General features: G+C 34.0%; 1 protein-coding gene across 1 annotated transcript; it reads left to right on the top strand.

The window, feature by feature from the left end:
• The first annotated feature begins 714 nt into the window (after window positions 1-714).
• On the top strand, window positions 715-22594 carry LOC145319941 (uncharacterized). Its single transcript, XM_080162374.1, has 8 exons — window positions 715-877; window positions 6770-6795; window positions 7671-7760; window positions 8348-8413; window positions 10784-10895; window positions 20901-20967; window positions 21725-21768; window positions 22523-22594. The coding sequence occupies exons 2-8, from the start codon at window positions 6785-6787 to the stop codon at window positions 22592-22594; spliced, it is 462 nt and encodes a 153-aa protein (XP_080018500.1). The 5' UTR covers window positions 715-877; window positions 6770-6784.
• The last annotated feature ends 22 nt before the right edge of the window (window positions 22595-22616 follow it).

The raw sequence follows: 22616 nt of genomic DNA, 5'->3' as shown, positions 1-22616 counted from the left end.
TATTTTCAAAATAAGTTGGAGGGATTCAGTGCTCGACTAGGCTTTTTGATGCATACTGCCTTTTTACAAATGTTACTAATATACATTTTTTAAAGCTCTTTCGACGCCAGCAATTTCAGACAGTAGTCAAATTTTTCCTGAGGTAAGATTATAAACTCGTTCTGTTATTCGTTGAGTGAGGGAACTAGTCATCAAAATCATAAAGGGCATAAATTTATGTCCCCAAAGTTTTTTTGTGCCTATAGAAAATGAATGTCGTCATACTGGCCTACTATTGGCCAATTAAAATGTATACTGGCCTACCATTGATAATTTATTCTGTGTATTGGCCTATTATTAGTCATTTATTTTGTATGACGTCATTTTTATAGGCACTTTAAAGGTTTCTATGTACCCGATAGCATTACAAACAAACCGACGGACCAACCTAGTTATAAAATAAATGCTCTAAAAAGGCAGAATCTTAACTAAATTGTAAATCATCTGTCTATTTTTAAAGTCGCACAACATTAGTTATAAATAGAGATGCATTTTAAAAAAAAAGATTATTTACACATTGTGACATAAAAATACTTTCCAGTTTGGCTTTAGAACCGATTATTATCCGTTGAATTAGAACCAGTTCTCAGCCATACTGAAAAATTATGTATAGCATCGTATTACAGACAGTTTTCACGAAGATTACAATAAAAATCATAAAATTTGGCCCCTCAGTGCTAACAAAACTGGTTTTAATCTTACAATTTTTCATTTGAAAGAAAGCTGTCTATGATACGATGTGATAAATAACTATTTTGTTATTTTTATAAAGCCCAGAGAACTGAGCAAAAAGAAGAGAAAACGGCTTTGGAGACCTTTTGATGAGAAACCTATTGAAGTAAGATTATCTGTATTTCTATAATTCAACAGAGTTACTCAAGAGACATATTGTCTCATTCCACCAATAGGAGAATACTAAAGGAACATAAAAGATATCTTATTGGTTGAAATTGTTTACATATTTTGTTACGTAAGGGCATAATTTTTTCATTTCATTCGTATTATGAGTCACCTATAAATTGTCGCATGTTTTAAGATTAAGCTTTTCCTGGATAAATTAATTTGTGTAACTAAACCTTCCCTCGTATAATGTGAAGCATATGACAAAGCATATATTAAGTTGGTTATGAAATTCTTCTTAAAAGTTAGCTTTCTAAAAATTATATCGTCAAATAAATTCGTCTCAAATTTCGTCGCCAGTATCTAGTATATATATAACAAAATGTAAACAACAGTTCTGCCTGCAAAAGTTATCTTATTAGTTGGACTATCTAGTTATACTATGTCTATTAATAGTTCTTTTGCTTAACATTTTCATGCGTAATTATTAGGGTGGGTCGATTTGGAATTTGACATTAGTAGATATTGGCAAGGGTTACTGGGCCAATATAAAACCCTGTGAAACTTGAAAGATGTTTTTTAATCACAAAACAACAAGCGCGCGGGGGGTAAAAAAATGTGCCCGCCCTCTTAAAAAAAACAAAAATTGAAATTCGTTCAAACACAGGCATGTTGCATATCAAAATGACAGCATTGAAATGCTGATTACAGATCTGGAAACCGTTTTGAAAAATATTGATTCAGTCTGAAATGATTTTCAAATAACCTACCAAAATAAACAGTTTTGACTAAATCATCTGTTTTTAGGTACTTAATGAGATCTTATTCGAACTAGGGGCAATTCTTTATAAACGGTTTTCAGATTCGTAATCAGCAATGATGAAATTTTGATATGCATCATGTCTGTGGTTGAAGGAATTTCAATTTTTGGTTTTATAAGGGGGTGGGCACTTTTTATACCCCCCACGCTCCCCACAGTGGTCCTCAAGGCAAAAGAAGTTTGACAAAACCTACCATAAAAACGGACTATATGGCCATCAAATATACACATTGGAGGGCCAGGAACTGATTTTCTTAAAATCATAGCTGTTCCTTCTTGGGGTTTATTCCATTTTAAAGTTAACAGACCAAATTCCCTAAAAAATCAAGGTTGTTTGTCGCGATTTTGTTGCTTTGGATTCAAACCTTTATAACTTTGGCTGTATGAAAGACTCATGAAAGCTAAACCTACCATTGGAAAGCCTATTGAATGACAATTTCAGACATAGCTTTAAATTTTTTTTTGTAGCTTTCTTACTTTTTGATCTACAAGGAAAATTGTAACCAAAGGGAGAAAATTTATTGATAAATCTATTCTCAGAAAGGCTTTCACTAGGGTATTTTGATGTAAATTTTTCAGGACTTTTCTTATGTTCAGTGATTCTTTTGATGACAAATGCAAAAAATACACTTTCATACATTTAATTTGGTATATTTGCATTTTTTCTACCTTGTGCCAAAAATTTTTTATAAAAATTATAAGTTGGTGTATATTTTTTTGTCCAAAATTGTACATCAGGAATAAATATTAAGAACCATCAATTGCTACATTTTACATGTGTAGTTTTAAATTTCCTATATTTATAGTTGTGTAGGAGCCTCAAAAATGCTAAACCTACCATTGTAAAGCATATTGAACACTATCCAAATAAATCTAAGACTTTAAAAAAAAAATTGACTTAAAAGGCTTGCACAGGATTTATGTTAGGTGTAATAAATTTCACCAAAAATGTTTTCTTTCCTACAAAATTTGGAGTAGAAGGGAGGTTACAAAGCAGTAATAGTTATCCCATGTCCTGTTTCAACACCAATCTATGGAGGGGGTGTGCCCCCCCCCAAAAAATAATGGTGCAGGGCTTAGGTGCCCCCCCTTTCCCCCCCTAAAAAGGGAGGGGGGTAACATTTTGATAGTTGAAAATAATGCAAAATTTAAAAATTTAAAAAAATATTTTTTTCAAAACTCAACAAGATATAACATACACCCCCCCCCCCCTGGCCCCCCTCCCTTCCCCATATCTATGGGGAATAATTCACAGTTGGGGGAGAGGGGGGGTGTAAAAAGTACATGAAAAGTGCTGAAATTTATTTTATTTTCCTAAAATATATTTACCCCAGGGGTAACACTTTTATGGGGTGGGGGGGTATTATCTGCTACATATCTTTTTTTAAAAATTAGGGGGGGGTGATTTCAACCCCTCCCCCCACCTACTTAGACATCTCTGGGAATTTTTTTCATCTTTTTTAACTCTTCCCCTTCTAAATTCTGGTAACTTCCCCCAGTTCAGGGGGTTTGGGTGGGGCTAACAATCCTTCCATAGAAAAAAAACCTGCTCACGTTCAATCTGCACAAAGTAAAGACCAATTTAACTTTGGGCTCGGGAGCGAAGTAGAGGTTGGAAACAACAATAAGATGTTTGGCTGGGAAACCGCTAAAGGACTAGTCAGCCATCTGAATGAGAATCTAGGACATAAGCAAGGGGTGGCTTTTATGCTGACCAAGCAAGCAGAGCAGGCCATGATCAGTTGCCAACCCCATAGTCCAAGAATCATGGAGGCTTACTTTAAATCCTCAGATATAAACATCAATCTGAGAATTATAGTAGCATATGCTCTTACAGAACAAGCAGATACAGAGGTCAAAAACGAATTTTATGACCAGCTTGACTCTGTATTTAAGAATGGTCATAAAGAAAAGGACCTGACCATGCTCCTAGGAGATTTCAATGCTCAAGAGGGGAGTAATAATGAGAATTTAGAAGAAGTCATGGGCAAATATGGCCTAGGCTTAAGTAATGGCAAGGAAAATGACAATGGTAAGTTTTTGTACTGAAAACAAACTTGTCATTAGTGGAAACATCTTCAAACACAAGAAGATTCATACTGCCACCTGGAGATCACCAGATCAAAGAACCTTTAAACAGAAAGACCACATCTGTATATCTAGATGTATAAAAGGTTCTCTCCTTGATGTCAGGGTTGAAAGAGGACCATTCAGACTATTATCTTCTATCTTCTAAAGTTCGGCTTAGATTTAAAAAGCAGGACTCAAACCCTAACCCCAGGAAAAAATATAATTTAACAACCCTTCTAAACTCTGAAAAGCTACAAGAGTTTAAGCTCACTCAAAAGAACAGATTTGAGTTGTTGACTCTTCAAGAGGAAGATGGAGTTGAAGATATTGGGCAAAGTATCAAAAAAGTTTATAATGATACTAGCCAAGAATAATTAGGTTTCAAAAAGGCTAACCAAAAGCCGTGGATCACTAAAAGATCCATTGATCTCATGAATCAAAGAAGAGATGTAAGACAAAAGACACTTTCTAGAAACTCTCCAGAAGATAAAGACCTGCATAAGATGCTCAGCAGAGAAATCCAAAGAAGTGTCAGAATTGACAAAAAAAAACACTTGGAAAACCTTGCTATGCAAGCAGAAAATGCTGCTAATCAAAATAGAATGAAAGATGTCTATGAGATTACTAAGAGCATTGCAGGTAAAGTACACAAATCAGGATCACACATCAGGGACAAGAATGGTTCACTCCTTAAAACTGATGAAGATATTCCAAATAGATGGGCAGAGCACTTCACTGAACTGCTAAATCTTCCAGTTCCAGAGGAAGAAACTGAGATTCCACCCTCAGATGCACTTGACATTGACTGTCAAGCGCCAAATCTATTGGAAATCAAAGAGGCCATTAAAAATTTGAAAAATAACAAGGCCACTGGACCTGATAACATACCAGCTGAGGTCATAAAAGCAGACCTAGATACATCAGCTGAAGCATTCCTACCTTTGATCACAAAGATATGGAATAATGAGTTATGCCCAGGAAGAATGGACATATCTCATTACTAGCCAAAAAAGGACACTTGACCCAATGTGGAAACTACAGAGGGATAATGCTTCTTTCAGTACCTAGCCGTATCCTTAGTAAGATTCTTCTTAACCCTTACAGATTGGGGGGGGGGGGGGGGGTCATATTGACCCCCCCCTCTAGTTTTTTCAATGTCAATTTTTTTGTAGGTAAGATGGAGAGCTGTGACTTCATGACTTTTTAAGTTTAGTAATTATGCGTCGGCAAGAGTTGATTTTATTAGGATATCTGGTCTGTGTCAGTCGTGGTGTCCAGTCAAAGTCGGTTGGGTAGCACCAAAATTTAAAAAAATTCTAAATAGTGTTGTGTATAAGGTAGAAACCTATAATTTTTTTGGTGAATACTAAGATATCAATGACCTTATGAGAAAAGTGGTGTTATGACTGTTTGACCGCACCCTGACCGACTTTATGACCGATTTTTGTCCGGCTTTTACTACAGACATATATCCTGAATATCGTGGCTTCTATTACAGCTAGAGACCTGAAATTTTTTTTGGTAAATTCTTGAGCAACAATAAACAGATAAAAATATTAATTGGCGCCGCCAACCGCCGTTTTACCGCCATAACTGCCGAAAATGGCGGTTTCCGTTATTTGCCGTTTTTCGGAGATGATCAGAAAAAGTAATTTTTTTGTTATGAAAAATAAGAGTTCGTCCTAAAATTTGGTCATCCTAGCTGCAAAATTGGCCGCTCTACAGCTGTTTTAAAATTTAGCGGCTGGCCGCTAAAAAGCGGCTAAGGAGCGGCCTGGCCGCTATGACTAGAAAAAGTAATTTTCTCTAAAAATACACATGAACCACCAGAAAAAAAATTTTACGTCTTGATCTGTAACAGAAGCTGAGATAGAGGGAAGGGGTCAATATGACCCCCCCCCCCAATCTATTAAGGTGGGAATGTGGGCCCGATCTGTAAGGGTTAATAGAATAAAGAAAAAGGTTAATGAAAAGCTAAGGCCTAATCAGGCTGGATTTAGACTAAACCATTCCAATATTGATCAGGTAACCTCTCTAAGAATCATCATAGAGCAATCCAAGGAATGGAACTCTGAGCTCTTTGTAAACTTCATTGACTACAAAAAAGCATTTGATTCTTTAGACAGAAGATCTCTCTGGAAAATCTGCCGACACTATGGCATTCCAGAAAAGATAATCAATATCATTAAAGCTATCTTTCATAAAGGAGGTGGAAATGTAATGTATAAAGGTAAACTATCAACCTTTTTTGAGATTGTAACAGGCGTCAGACAAGGATGCCTTCTTTCTCCTTTCCTTTTCCTCCTTGCCATTGACTGGATCATGAAGAACTGTGAAAGTAATGATGGCATTTGCTGGGAGCTATTTGGCAATCCAAAATATTTGGGAGTTTTGGACTTTGCTGATGATATTGCTTTGTTATCAAGCAATAAAAGTCAAATGCAAAGAAGGACTAACATGATAGCTGAAACTTCCAAGAAAATTGGACTAGAAATTAATGTTCCTAAAGCCAAAATACTCAAATTAAATGCAAATTCCTAAGAACCAATTACTATTGGAGACCAAATTCTTGAGGATGTAGATTGTTTTGAGTATCTTGGAAGTAAAATTGATGAAGCTGGAGGCACTTTAATAGATGTTAAAGCTAGAATTAACAAATCTAGGACAGCCTTTGCCAGCCTGAACAAAATTTGGAATTCCAACAACATCTCCATAAAGACCAAGTTAAGATGTTCTCTCTGTTTTGCTGTATGGGGCTGAAACTTGGTTCCTAAACACGCTCGATCCCATAGTTTTTGGATTAAAAAACCCCATTCAAGTTTCACAGGGTTTTATATTGGCCCAGTAACCCCTGCCAATGTCTACTAATGTGAAAATCCAAAAAAGATTGCACATCGACCCGCCCTAGTAATTATCTGGCTAAATTTTTATATAATTTTTATACGAAATATAGAAAAGCCGCGCTTTTAAAAATACTAAATGAATGTACTTTAATTTTAGGAAAACTCAATTGAAATGACTGCAAGGTGAAGTTAGTAGCAAAGATACTCTATGATTCAACTTGGCCTTTTTGTCCGTTGATAAGCCCGTCAGTCTGTCAGTTACGTTTTATCTGGAAATTCTAGGAGCCGTTTGATTTTGGTGCGGCTCCGGTTCCGGCTCCGGCTCCGCTGACCCGTCTGTGATGATGGCGGCTCCGGCTCTGGCTCCGACCTAAAATCAAGAAAAACACGACATATTTTTTTCCCACGTCTATTTTTGACTTTAGAAGGTTTTAAAAGTTCAATTTTTGATAAAAATGGACTTGAAAAACTTAAAAGGGGCATTTGCACATGACAAAACAGAGTTACCAAATTATAATTTATAAAAAAAATCTCTTTGTTTATCTAGTCCGAAGCCGGAGCCGTTTTTTAACGAAAATTACGGCTCCAGCTCCGGCTCCAGCAAAATATGGTGGCTCCATGGCTCCCGGCTCCGGCTCCGCAACACTGCTTGGAAGGTTTATATCTTTTTAGAGGGGGTAGGGAAAAAAAACAAAAAAATATACCCCATCAAGCAGTCGTAAAAATAATTGGGTTTAGTCCCTTTCGTAACATCGCACCTTATGGGGTGATTCTTCGTATTTTTCACAGTAGCTTTTCTTCTATTTCTAGCCCCTGCGGTAGGCTCTAACCCTGCGGGGCCAATTACCTAACCCTGTGAAGCAATCACCTAACCCAATATAACCTAACCTAAAATAACCTATAAAAAGCAATTTTAAAAATACGACGAATCGCCCCTTATGGGGCGATAATTTTTGGTTAAACAGCTTATCTTAACATAGATTTAAAAGAAAATATATTATATGCCTCCAGAGGCCTTAAGGGGCATATCCGTTAGTTGTTTTAATAAATCTTTGCAGGGCAGAACAGTTTGTGAAAAAATGGAAAGAGAAATCTAAAATAGCTTCCAAAAAGGACAGCCATGTTATTAGACTCTTGGTTACTTTAAGGTTTGATTTTTAGAGTAGTGCAGTTACTCTATGATTATGGTATCTTCATACGTTCCTTCGTCGGTATGTCACTGCACTACAATGTTTTCTTTTAAGGATTTTGGATCCTGTGCAGTTAATGGTAAAAAAAGCCTGGCTGCCCAGGATCTACAGGGATAAGACAATGGACGCAATAATGTCACACAAATTATCCCTTATGTAGATTAAAATCAGTGGTTGAAACTTTTGAACACTCATGTTAAAGGTCCAACCATTCAAAATTCATTATAGTCCCCAAAGTTGTTATAAGAAAAACGAATAAGAAAACGGAATTATGAAACTTTGGGGACTAGTGTAATAAACAGCTCATTGCCCCCTCTTTCTCTCTGTAGCTGACGAACGACTGTATGTACGTACTGCCCACATACCCAACGATCTAAAATAGTATTTAACATGCATAAACTTCATATTTAAATACTTGTTTTGTAATTTCAAAATTATTCAGATTTTCCAACAAATTCACCCATAGAAATAAAGGCTTAAGGGGGGCACCGCTAGTTTCAATTTTTTCAAAATTCAGGGAAGCCTCAGAATACGTTTTGTTTTAGTATTGTGTTTGTAATAGCTGAAGTTCCTATGGGGATAGTAAGGGTTATCAACAGCCTTGATGTTGAGTAAGTAATCTATAATACAAAGTAGAACGATGTTTGTTTGTCTGTCTGTTTGTTTGTAGCGAAGGATCTCGCTAACCACTGAACCGATCGGGTTCTCCTTTACAGGGTAGCTGCCCATAGGTCCCGGGAAGGTTTGTAACTATTTCCTTGGTGGGGGGGACACCCCCAACCCCCCCCCCCCAAAGAAAAATGAAAACCCCCCCAAAATTTAAAAAAAAAAATTCTTTAAAATATAAAACACAAAAAATTAAACCTCTTGGGGCAAAGCCCCTAGGGGCTAGGGGCGAAGCCGCTAGTCATTATTTAAAAGTAACAAGATGTCTGTTTGTCTGTCTTTCTCTCTGTATGTCTGTCTGTACTGAAGGGCCCATGGGGATTGTTAGAGTTATCAACATCCTTGATGTTGAGTAAGTAATCATTATTATACAAGGTTGACAACATCCATAAAAGCGAAGCTTTGAAACGATATGACAGACGAACATTAACTTTTGTTGAGTGTCAGAACTGAATATACAAAATATGAAAATATATGGTTTGACAAAATTATACGTAAATTTGTTGCAAAACTTCTTCAATACAGAATTATGTTTAAGGACATACTGACCTTTTTAGAACTTGATTACAGAGATGCTTTGCTCATAATATTGTAATAGGAATCAGTAATAAAAAAATCTGACCAATCGGATGTTTTTATCACATAAAAAATTCTTATTAAAAAATTGAAAAAATCAACATGTTTAAATTGGACGTACGGACATTCTGGTAACGATTATAGAGTTACTACGCTTTCTAAATCGTACCTAACTACTACAGGAATCACCATGCAAAGTTTGAAATCGATAGGACAATACTAACATGCCTAAATTAACGAATAAAAGCTAACTATCTCGGACGGACGGACGGACCGACCCTAATTATAGAAAAGCTTTGCTTTTAAAAGTAACAAGATGTCTTTCTTTCTGTCTTTCTGTAATAAAGTGCCTAAGGGGATTGTTAGGGTTATCAACAGCCTTGATGTTGAGTAAGTAATCATTATTAAAAAGTAACAAGATGTCTGTTTGTCTGTCTTTCTGTCTGTCTGTCTATGGCGATTGTTAGAGTTATCAACAGCTTGGATATTGAGTAAGCAATCATAATTTAAACGTAACAGGATGTCTGTTTGTCTGTCTTTCTGTCTGACTGTCTGTACTGAAGTGCCTATGAGGATTGTTTGAGTTATCAACAGCCTTGATGTTGAGTAAGTAATACTTATCAAAAAGTAACAGGATGTCTGTTTGTCTATCTTTCTCTCTCTGTCTGTACTAAAGTGCCTATGGAGATTGTTAGAGTTATCAACAGCTTGGATATTGAGTAAGACTTTTGTAAAAGTAACAGGATGTCTGTTTGTCTGTCTTTCTGTATGTCTGTCTGTAATAAAGTACCCATTGGTATTGTTAGAGTTATCAACAGCCTGGATATTGAGTAAGCAATCTTAATTTAAAAGTAACAGGATGTCTGTTTGTCTGTCTTTCTCTCTGTCTGTAATAAAGTGCCCATGGGGATTGTTAGAGTTATCAACAGCCTGGATATTGAGTAAGCAATCTTAATTTAAAAGTATCAGGATGTCTATTTCTCTCTGTATGTCTGTCTGTACTGAAGTGCCCATGGGGATTGTTAGAGTTATCAACAGCCTTGATGTTGAGTAAGTATTAATCATTATTAAAAAGTAACAAGATGTCTGTTTGTCTGTCTTTCTGTCTGTCTGTCTGTACTGAAGTGCCCATGGGGATTGTTAGAGTTATCAACAGCCTTGATATTAGGTAAGTAATCATTATTAAAAAGTAACAAGATATTTGTTTGTCTGTCTTTCTGTCTGTCTGTCTGCAATGAAGTGCCCATGGGTATTGTTTGAGTTATCAACAGCCTGGATATTGAGTAAACAATCTTAATTTAAAAGTAACAGGATGTCTGTTTCTGTCTGTCTGTCTGTCTGTACTGAAGTGCCTATGGGGATTGTTAGAGTTATCAACAGCTTGAATATTGAGTAAGACTTATGTGAAAGTAACAGGATGTCTGTTTTTCTGTATTTCTGTCTGTCTGTCTGTAATAAAGTGCTTATGGGTATTGTTAGAGTTATCAACAGCCTAGACGTTGAGTAAGACTTATGTAAAAGTAACAGGATCTATATGTGTCTGTCTGTACCGAAGGATCTCGCTAACCGCAGCACCGATAAGGTTCTTCGTTACAGAATATCTTCACCTGATTAAGCTTTAAAGCTTTGGGGAATGGCAACCCAACTTCTTTATAAACTATATAAATATAAACTATCCTATTGTATTATAGACAGTTTTTTGACGGATAAATGAATAAAATAAAACATTTATATTTAAGACGAACACTGCTACTCGAGGGAGCTATAATTATCTGTAATGTGCTGGAGTTTGCCTTCACCTCGTCAAATTTCTTCATCTACCTTTTCTGTAACAAACAGCTCAGAGTTAAGGTATAGCTATTTATCGCATCGTATTATAGACAGCTTTCCGTGGACAGTAAATTGAAAAAATATAAGACCCTGGTAACAAAACTGGTATTAGTCTTATTATTTTTTAAATATTACTGGAAAATAATCTGTAATATGATGCTGTACATTAGATCTTTTCATGAAAATACCCTTTTTCAAATTTCAATCTTCTGCTAACCTAAAAAGTTACTTTAGGGGCCTAGAAATATATGTACAAAATTTCAGCTCTCTATATCTACTGGCGACCTAGCGCCAGGCATGTAAAATATCAACAGATAACGGTAGCACGGCGGTTTTAACAATATCTCAGTAATGTGCAGGTTTTCAGCTCTTCTGCATATTTCAATTTAAACACATAAGGCCAAAGATATTATATCCAAAAAATCTTTTGTCAAAGTCTACTCTAGACCTAGCGCCAGTCAGTTTTCTAAAATCATGCATTTTATACCTGTGAAAAATGAAATCGCCAGCGCTAGGTGTAGAGTAGACTTTGACAAAAGATTTTTGGGATATCATATCTTAGGCCTTATATGTTTAAGTTGAAATATACAGAACACCTAAATTCACCTTCCAAGCCATTCTCTAAGCATTTAAATTTTTTTTTTGAAATAACGGGATTTCAAAACTGCCTTTTGAAAAGGCCTAAAAATATCTTTTTTTGTCCCTTTTTTCAATGTACATAGTTACAACTTATTAAGATATTATTCTCAGTTAAAAAAAAATTGGCGCTTCCAGCATCAAAACCGGCAAAAACAGGCAGTTAAACTTCTGAACCCCTACTTAACCCCCTGACAGACCCCCCCTCTATCTCGGCTCCTGTTACAGATAGAGACGTAAAACTTTTTTCTGGTTGTTCATGTGTATTTTTAGAGAATTACTTTTTCTAGTCATAGCGGTCAGACCGCTCCTTATCGGCTTTTTAGCGACCAGCCGCAAAATATTAAAACAGCTGTAGAGCGGCCAATTTTAAAGCTAAGAAAACCAAATTTTATGACAAATTATTATTTTTTATAATAAAAAAATACCTTTTTTGACAATCGCCAAAAAACGACAAATAACGGAAACAGCCAATTTTGGTGGTAAAACGGCCAATTTTAAAGCTAAGAAAACCAAATTTTATGACAAACTATTATTTTTTAATGGCCAATTTTAAAGCTAAGAAACCCAAATTTTATGACAAACTATTATTTTTATAATAAAAAAATACCTTTTTTGACCATCGCCAAAAACGACAAATAACGGAAACCGCCAATTTTGGCGGTTTCCCCCCTCTATCTCGGCTCCTGTTACAGATAGAGACGTAAAACTTTTTTCTGTTGGTTCATGTGTATTTTTAGAGAAAATTACTTTTTCTAGTCATAGCAGTCAGACTGCTCCTTATCCGCTTTTTAGCAGCCAGCCTTTAAATATTAAAAAAGCTGTAGAGCGGCCAATTTTAAAGCTAGGAAAACCAAATTTTATGACAAGCAATTATTTTTCATAACAAAAAAAATGCTTTTTCTGACCATCGCCAAAAAACGACAAATAACGAAAAGCGCCAATTTCAGCGGTAAAATGGCGGTTGGCGGCGCCAATTAATATCTTTATCTGTTTATGATCACAATAAAAGACTACATACAAAAATTGGCTGATTAAAGGAAGCCTTCAAGAAATAACACGCTTTAACTGCTGAAAGACTGCCACAAGAAGACCCAATACCCCAAATTTAAAGCCTTAAGCTTCAATAACAAAAAAGTTCTAGGCATTTCAAAATAGTATTTTATGTACAATGAAATCTTTGAAAGATTTCCAATGCTCATAAAAGAAAAAACAATATTAAATTACGTCGCCTAGACACAAAATTATAACCTTATCTTTGTCAGAAACTTAGATTGTCTGTAACCGATTACATTTTTCCAATAAAAACACCACATTTCATAGTCAAAATCTAGGTAAAAAATTCGATTTAAATTGCATTTTTAAATGAAAATCATAGCGGAAACAAAGGGGTAAACTAATACAAGCCTAACTGTGATTGGTTGTTAAGCTGATTCAGCCTTCTGATTGGCTACAGTACATTTGGTACAATGCAAGTAAAACTTAATTTTTTTTAATGATTTTGACTATAAAAATAGGTATTTTTATTGTAAAAATATAACTAGTTACTGGAAACCTAAATTTATGACAAAAATAAGCTTATAATTTTGTTTCTAGGCCACGTAGTTTAATTTCAAAGTTTTCAACATGAGCATTGCAATTCTTTCAAAATTTTCATTGTACATAAAATGTCATTTTAAAATGCCTAGAACTTTTTTGTTATAGAAGCTGAAGGCTTCAAATTTGGGGTATTTGGTCTACTTGTGGCAGTCTTTTAGCAGTTAAAGCGTGGTATTTCTTGCAGGCTTCCTTTAAGGTCTGGAAAGGGTCAAGACAGTTAATTGTTTAAACTAATGTAATAGATTTTTATTTTAGTCAGATGCCAGACCAGACAATCAAAAAAAATATCATTTAGAAATATTATCAATTTGTCTACAAAGGGTTAACAACAAAATCAAAATATACAAATCTAATTATTAAAAACATCAAGATGATCTTCTCTATAAATTTTATTTGTAAAGCATTGATATTTTTATCAAATAATATGACAATGATGACAACATTAATAAGTGATTAAATACAGACAAAAAATAGGATGACAACATCCATAAAGACAAAGCTCTAAGATCAGAAGTAAGGACAACTCTCTTGTAATTACTTTTGTAATATTTAATCAACCGGATCATGGAAAGAAAACAAAGTCATTCCTAAATTAGGACAGAAGTCACCTTCCTAGGAAGGACATAAATAGCCTTCCTTAAGTGAGAATTTGTTAGATGAAGGGCATAACATGTCTCCCTTAACAAAGATTTTGCAAGATTGAGGACATAAGTAGCCTCCCTTCACCTCACAAAACCTAGCTTTTTGATCCTTCACATAGCAAAATCTTGCATAAAATTGGTTTTTGGTCCATCACAAAGCAAAATATTGGAAAACTTAGCTTTTCTGTCCTTTACATAGCTAATTCTTGCAAAATATAGCAAATTCTTACAAAACATAGCAAATTCTTGCAAAACATAGCAAATTCTTACAAAACATAGCAAATTCTTGCAAAACATAGCAAATTCTTGCAATACATAGCAAATTCTTGGAAAACTTAGCTTTTCTGTCCTTCACATAGCTAATTCTTGCAAAACATAGCAAATTCTTACAAAACATAGCAAATTCTTGCAAAACATAGCAAATTCTTACAAAACATAGCAAATTCTTGCAAAACATAGCAAATTCTTACAAAACATAGCAAATTCTTGCAAAACATAGCAAATTCTTACAAAACATAGCAAATTCTTGCAAAACATAGCAAATTCTTGCAAAACATAGCAAATTCTTGCAAAACATAGCAAATTCTTGGAAAACTTTGCTTTTTTGTCCTTCACATAGCAAATTCTTAGAAAACTTAGCTTTTCTGTCCTTCACATAACTAATTCTTGCAAAACATAGCAAATTCTTACAAAACATAGCAAATTCTTGCAAAACATAGCAAATTCTTACAAAACATAGCAAATTCTTGGAAAACTTAGCTTTTCTGTCCTTCACATAGCTAATTCTTGCAAAACATAGCAAATTCTTACAAAACATAGCAAATTCTTGCAAAACATAGCAAATTCTTACAAAACATTGCAAATTCTTGCAAAACAGAGCAAATTCTTGCAAAACATAGCAAATTCTTGCAAAACATAGCAAATTCTTGGAAAACCTAGCTTTTCTGTCCTTCACATAGATAATTCTTGCAAAACATAGCAAATTCTTACAAAACATAGCAAATTCTTGCAAAACATAGCAAATTCTTACAAAACATAGCAAATTCTTGCAAAACATAGCAAATTCTTACAAAACATAGCAAATTCTTGCAAAACATAGCAAATTCTTACAAAACATAGCAAATTCTTGCAAAACATAGCAAATTTTTGCAAAGCATAGCAAATTCTTGGAAAACTTAGCTTTTTTGTCCTTCACATAGCAAATTCTTAGAAAACTTAGCTTTTCTGTCCTTCACATAGCTAATTCTTGCAAAACATAGCAAATTCTTACAAAACATAGCAAATTCTTGCAAAACATAGCAAATTCTTACAAAACATAGCAAATTCTTGCAAAACATAGCAAATTCTTACAAAACATAGCTAATTCTTGGAAAACTTAGCTAATTCTTACAAAACATAGCAAATTCTTGGAAAACTTAGCTTTTCTGTCCTTCACATAGCTAATTCTTGCAAAACATAGCAAATTCTTACAAAACATAGCAAATTCTTGCAAAACATAGCAAATTCTTACTAACATAGCAAATTCTTGCAATAAGGGTCCCAAACTTAAAAACGAATTTTCAGCGCGATCCGACCACCAGTTCTTGAGATACGGTGACCTGGTGTCCTTGGTACTGATGGTAAGATTTGGGAAATGGTGTCATTCTTTGTCCTCTCAGTAGGTACGCTTGGTGTCACCTGGGTATTTATTCTTTAAAAATTTGACTAAGTATCAAAATATTTTTGGACTTAGCCAAATTTACTAAGGATTCGAACCATTTCCCAAATCTTACTGTTGGTACCAAGGACACCAGGTCACCGTATCTCAAGAACCGGTGGTGGGATCGTGCTGAAAATTTGTTTTTGAGTTTGGGACCCTTATTGCACACATATCATTTTCGAAAAGTATATACTTTCCGGAAGCCAATCTTTATGAGGAAGGTATTTTTAGAAAGGGGAAAATGTGTAGAAAACACCCACGTAAATTAGAAAATCCGCAGAAACCATTTTTAAAAGTTATTGGCAAACATTTGCAATGTTAATTTGCAAAATTAATTTTATGCCCTAAATGACATATTTTGAAATAAATCTTTTATGAAAGTTTATTATCTTTGAGTTTAGGACATGCTTAAGACATAAAAAATATTTTCAGTGTTACTTTTTTCGCCCTACATGTGAAAAAAGGCATTTCTCACATTTTATTATAGAAAATTGCATATAAACAAAATAATTATTTTTTTCTACAGTCAACACAAAAATTGGCATAAAATCTTTCATTTTAAATGTAAAAGTCAGATAAAGAATCCTTTTTAGAGCAAATATAGTGCAAAAAGTAACAAAGACGTTTTAGCAAAGTATGAAGTTCTAATGAAATAGATACTTTTAAATTTTGATATACATATCAGATAAAAATATATAAAAAAAGAGATCAAAAACTATAAAACAAGGTATATATTTTTTTCACTCTGTCACTGAATAAAGAGCACTTTTAGGTTTGATTTTAACCAATGCAGCACTTAAACACTCATTTTTCAAGGTAAATAAACAAAATAAATGCAATTATATAATTAAGTCAGTTTAATAATACAGTAAGCCTTTTTGTAGCAATTTTTTTTTGTTGAAATTATTCTTTATTTCTATAATAAATTGTATTAAAATCTAATGATTTGAAAATTCGTAATTAAGAACTTCATTTTTACACTGTTTTGACATATAAATTACAAAGAAAAAGATTAAATCCTTTAAGTTTGAATAATACTTTATATATTTACATAATAAAAAATTAAAATTGTTAAAGATTAAAAAAAAAGATAAAAATAAGTAATTTTTAAAATCATTTTGTGTCGTCTTCATAAACTATTTCCTCTTTTATATTTTAGTCTGGTAGAATTCATAATTATAAATAACCTTTCTTGAGCATATATATGTTTTATTGAAATTTATTATAAGAATGTAAAATATTTTTTGATTGATTAACAATTTACCTAACATTTTGTTATTTTACTTTTTTTTGAAACTCTTTTATTCTTATTAATAATTCTATTTAACACAAAAAGCTCATAGGGAGTTGATAACCTTTATTTCTTGCTTTGTATTCTAATCAGGTATTTTATTTGACTAAATTTTTTTAAACAATACAGCATGCATGTTTGTGTCAATAATGAAGACATTACGGGTTTTTATGTACAAAAAGTTGTTTTAAAGCAAGAAAAAAAATATAATCTTTCTAGTGACTAATATTCAATTTCGTAGTTTTATATATGTCTGTATTTTGGTTTCTAAAAAAAGTACTATACCAACAAACATGCATGCCTGAAAATTAGTTTCAATATTCGTATTAAGCAGGAAAAAGAAACTAAGTCGTCGTTATAATTGGTAAGTTTTGTAAGAATTTGGTATGTTTTGCAAGAATTTGCTATGTTTTGCAAGAATTTGCTATGTTTTGTAAGAATTTGCTATGTTTTGCAAGAATTTGCTATGTTTTGCAAGAATTTGCAATGTTTTGCAAGAATTTGCTATGTTTTGTAAGAATTTGCTATGTTTTGCAAGAATTAGCTATGTTTTGTAAGAATTTGCTATGCTTTGCAAGAATTTGCTATGTTTTGCAAGAATTTGCTATGTTTTGCAAGAATTTGCTATGATTTGCAAGAATTTGCTATGTTTTGTAAGAATTTGCTATGTTTTGCAAGAATTTGCTATGTTTTGCAAGAATTTGCTATGTTTTGCAAGAATTAGCTATGTGAAGGACAGAAAAGCTAAGTTTTCCAAGAATTTGCTATGTTTTGCAAGAATTTGCTATGTGTTGCAAGAATTTGCTATGTTTTGCAAGAATTTGCTATGTTTTGCAAGAATTTGCAAGAATTTGCAAGAATTTGCAAGAATTTGCAAGAATTTGCTATGTTTTGTAAGAATTTGCTATGTTTTGCAAGAATTAGCTATGTGAAGGACAGAAAAGCTAAGTTTTCCAAGAATTTGCTATGTTTTGCAAGAATTTGTTGTGTTTTGCAAGAATTTGCTATGTTTTGCAAGAATTTGCTATGTGAAGGACAGAAAAGCTAAGTTTTCCAAGAATTTGCTATGTTTTGCAAGAATTTGCTATGTTTTGCAAGAATTTGCTATGTTTTGTAAGAATTTGCTATGTTTTGCAAGAATTTGCTATGTTTTGTAAGAATTTGCTATATTTTGCAAGAATTTGCTATGTGAAGGACAGAAAAGCTATGTTTTGTGAGGTTTTGCTATGTGAAGGACAGAAAAGCTAAGTTTTGCAAGATGAAGGACATAAGCAGCCTTCTTATGTAAGAATTTGTCAGACAAAGGACATAAGTCACCTTCCTTAAGTTAGATTTTGTTAGATGAAGGACATTAGTAGCCTTCCTTGGATCAATTTCCAGTGACTTCTGTCCTAATTAGGAATGAATTTGTTTTCTTTCCATGATCCAATCAACCTTAGTAAAAAATAAGATGAAAATTAGGTGTTCAGGTATGATCCAGCAGGATATAATCCTCCTAGTCTTCAAATAACTTTGAATGGCTCCAGTGTATTTATTTTTTTACTCATAGACTTAAAATTGTAAAATTAAGCTTATCTTACATGCCTACATGACATATTAAATATTGTTTCCAGCTGACTGCAGCCAGTGGCGGCAGTCCATGTAAGCTTCAAATCAATTAAATTTTTTGATAAATATATATTAATTCTTGAGTAAACTTCCGTGAATAGTAAGGCCATGACCGTTTGGCCACTCCTTGACCAATTTTTAACTGATTTTTTATTTCCTACCTGTAGTTTTGCCATTTTTAAGCTGCCAGTAGCGGAATTCTAAAACAGCTCTAGACCAGCCAATTTTTGTATGTAGTCTTTATTGTGATCATAAACAGATAAAACTAGCGCCGCCAACCGCCGTTTCCGTTATTTGTCGTTTTTTGGCGATGGTCAGAAAAAGCATTTTTTTTTGTTATGAAAAATAATTGCTCGTCATAAAATTTGGTTTTCCTAGCTTTAAAATTGGCCGCTCTACAGCTTTTTTAATATTTAAAGGCTGGCTGCTAAAAAGCGGATAAGGAGCAGTCTGACTGCTATGACTAGAAAAAGTAATTTTCTCTAAAAATACACATGAACCAACAGAAAAAAGTTTTACGTCTCTATCTGTAACAGGAGCCGAGATAGAGGGGGGTCTGTTATGGGGTTATGTAGGGATACAGAAGTTTAACTGCCTGTTTTTGCCGGTTTGGGTGCTGGAAGCGCCAATTTTTTTTTTAACTGAGAATAATATCTTAATAAGTTGTAACTATAAACAGATAAAATATTATTTAGCGCCACCAACCGCCGTTTTACTGCCAAAATTGGCGGTTTCCGTTATTTGTCGTTTTTTTTGCGATGGTCAGAAAAGGTATTTTTTTATTATAAAAAATAATAGTTTGTCATAAAATTTGGTTTTCTTAGCTTTAAAATTGGCCGCTCTACAGCTGTTTTAATATTTAGCGACTGGCCGCTAAAAAGCGGATAAGGAGCGGTCTGACTGCTATGACTATGGCTTGCCGGTTTGGGTGCTGGAAGCGCCAATTTTTTTTTTAACTGAGAATAATATCTTAATAAGTTGTAACTATAAACAGATAAAATATTATTTAGCGCCACCAACCGCCGTTTTACTGCCAAAATTGACGGTTTCCGTTATTTGTCGTTTTTTGGCGATGGTCAGAAAAGGTATTTTTTTATTATAAAAAATAATAGTTTGTCATAAAATTTGGTTTTCTTAGCTTTAAAATTGGCCGCTCTACAGCTGTTTTAATATTTAGCGACTGGCCGCTAAAAAGCGGATAAGGAGCGGTCTGACTGCTATGACTAGAAAAAGCAATTCTCTAAAAATACACATGAACAACCAGAAAAAAGTTTTACGTCTCTATGTGTAACAGGAGCCAAGATAGAGGGGGGGTCTGTCAGGGGGTTAATTAGGGGTTCAGAAGTTTAACTGCCTGTTTTTGCCGGTTTTGGTGCTGGAAGCGCCAATTTTTTTTTAACTGAGAATAATATCTTACTAAGTTGTAACTATATACAGTGAAAAAGGGACAAAAAAAGATATTTTTTAGGCCTTTTCAAAAGGCAGTTTTGAAATCCCGTTATTTCAAAAAAAAATTTAAATGCTTAGAGAATGGCTTGGAAGGTGAATTTAGGTGTTCTGCATATTTCAACCTAAACACATAAGGCCTAAGATATGATATCCCAAAAATCTTTTGTCAAAGTCTACTCTACACCTAGCGCTGGCGATTTCATTTTTCACAGGTATAAAATGCATGATTTTAGAAAACTGACTGGCGCTAGGTCTAGAGTAGACTTTGACAAAAGATTTTTTGGATATAATATCTTTGGCCTTATGTGATTAAATTGAAATATGCAGAAGAGCTGAAAACCTGCTTATTACTGAGATATTGTTAAAACCGCCGTGCTACCGTTATCTGTTGATATTTTACATGCCTGGCGCTAGGTCGCCAGTAGAGATAGAGAGCTGAAATTTTGTACATATATTTCTAGGCCCCTAAAGTAATTTTTTAGGTTAGCAGAAGATTGAAATTCGAAAAAGGGTATTTTCATGAAAAGATCTACTGTACATGATTGTTCAGTATGGCTGAGAACCGGTTCTAATCCAGCGAATAATAATTAGTAACGAAGCCATACTAGAAATCTAAAACCAATTTTGTAACACCAATTACTTAAAGCATTAAAGAAAATGCTATCTGCAGCCTGCTAGTTGTTTGTGAGGTGTCGGGTTCGAGTCTTGACCACACTGCAGCATACTAGAGGTGTTAAAAATTGTAGCATTTATTTGTACCAGTAAGAATTGGTGGAATGCCTTCGTCCTTAAACATTTGCAATTCATTACAATGCACAGTTAGAGCATACTGAAAAAGGTTGTGCAATCAAAAGATTTCATTATCTCATTTTGATATTACTTTACCTCTAGAGGGTATTATAGTATTTGTTAAAGTAAAGCTGTTTACAGGTGGATGATGCACTTGGGGTTTTCTAGATGTTATCTTGAAATCAAATTAAATTACAACATGCTGACAAAGGACGTGTAATCAAAAGACATAAACCCTGGTTTACAAATAAGAGCATTATAAGAACTAATGAAGAAAAGTCGTGTTATAAAAAGTTTTAAAATAATTCTTTCAGGTGTTATCGTGCTTACCAACATGGAAAGGAAAAAATATTCAAAAATACATCCCCTCTGTATTTTCAGGTTAGATTTGAAATTGGATCCTAATAATATTGGTTGCAAAAATATTTCTTGTTTTCCATGTTGTGCATGTCCCCTGTTTGGTAATGAATTTGCGACCTTAAGTGAGTCAAAGTAAATTTTCGCTTCCTTCCCCCTTTTATTTAACAACCTTTGATTTTAGGTCCTTTTTTACTTAAAAATTTCAAACGGCTGTAATTTTTTTATTTTTAAGACTAGAAGAACAATTTTTTTGCAGAAAATGTTTATCTTTAAGTAAATTTTATGTTAGAAATATCAAATCATAAATTTCAGCGGCCGCAGCTGTACTTGGCAGCTGCCATCCGCATCAGTCGGCGGTCAAAAAAATATTTTTGCTCTTTACCTGGATGACCCTGCCAGGTTTGCTGGCATCCTGTACCCGCCAGGATGGAGATATTCAAAATATTCCAACTCTCAGTTATGTGTCATACTCATACTTAAAAAGTCACGCATTTTGGGCTCTTTATCTTTCACACACAGAAAATGAGATAGAAAAAACTGGAGGAGGGTGGCGTTCAACGCCCCCCCCCCCCCCCGACCGTTAAGGGAACCCTTACCCCCCTAGTTTGATACAAAATTACCCTATATATATTTGAGGGAAACCGACTATATTGTTTATTAGGAAATCATTGAAAGTTATTTTAAATTTTAGGTAAAAATAATATTTTGTTTTATTAATTAGCTCATGTCCAAAGATAACATAGCTTAAAAAGATTAAATGTTTTATTTGCTGATTTAGGTAGTTTCTCTGGTTTAAAATCTAGAGATGGAGACAGCTCTAAGGTAGCCATTCATTTTACTAAAGGCATCGCTCCTAGAGGTACCTAGGGACACATGATAGAATTAGGGGGGTGGGGGGGTAAGTTACTCTCCAGTTATCATTTTAGTTTTTAAAAAAATTGGAGGGCTGTTTTATCTTGAGAAGGTGGAGGTAACCCTCCGCCAAACTTTAACTATAAGAAGCTTACCTGTAAAGGAGAACAATGTCGGGACAGCAGTTAGCGAGGTCTTAAGCTACATACATACAGACTGAGAGACACTCAGACATCTTGTTACTTTTATATAATGATTAGCTAGTCATTTCTATCATTTCTAACATTTGAGTTACAAATGGCCAGAGGCTTTCTATAATACAAAGAAGAACGATGTCTGTCCGTCTGTCCCTTAAGATCTCGGTAACTACTGAACCGGTCGGATTCTAATCTACAGGGTATATACCTATTAGTCCTGTGGTTGTTTTAATCTATTTTCTTGGGTGTGGGACACCCCCAACCTCCCTAAAAATGAAAAAATCCCCCCACTCAATTTTTTTCTTTCTATTATTTAAAATTAGTGGTGGAGTGGGCGCTTCTCACCAGGTACTCAATTATTTTTTTCATCAATTACCTCTTAGGGGCGAAGCCGCTAGTAATTAAATGATGGAAGTTTCTACCTAAATCATATCAAATTTTTGAGAGGTACACATAAGAACATGGGATAGTTAATCTGATAGAAAACTATTTTACCCCAACTAAGAGAAATTAAATCATTTGTTTAGACTGAGGAATCTTCAAACGGTGGAGTGTGTAAATTTAGAAGAGTGGGTTCCAATAATAGCATCAAATATTAACAAAACATTTTAAAATTATATT

Source organism: Acartia tonsa, chromosome 1 (genome assembly GCF_053477335.1).
Source record: "Acartia tonsa isolate MP-2025a chromosome 1, ASM5347733v1, whole genome shotgun sequence".
Taxonomy (NCBI): Eukaryota; Metazoa; Arthropoda; class Copepoda; order Calanoida; family Acartiidae; genus Acartia; species Acartia tonsa.
Note: the sequence above shows the minus strand (reverse complement) of the source record. Positions and strands in the feature narration are given on the sequence as shown.

What these genes read in the sequence shown, in the direction of transcription:
- LOC145319941 (XM_080162374.1), top strand. An exon ending in ACAAACAGCTCAGAGTTAAG is followed by an intron (nt 10,896 to 20,900) that starts GTATAGCTATTT and finishes TAATTCTTTCAG; the next exon opens with GTGTTATCGTGCTTACCAAC. An exon ending in GAGATGGAGACAGCTCTAAG is followed by an intron (nt 21,769 to 22,522) that starts GTAGCCATTCAT and finishes TCATTTGTTTAG; the next exon opens with ACTGAGGAATCTTCAAACGG.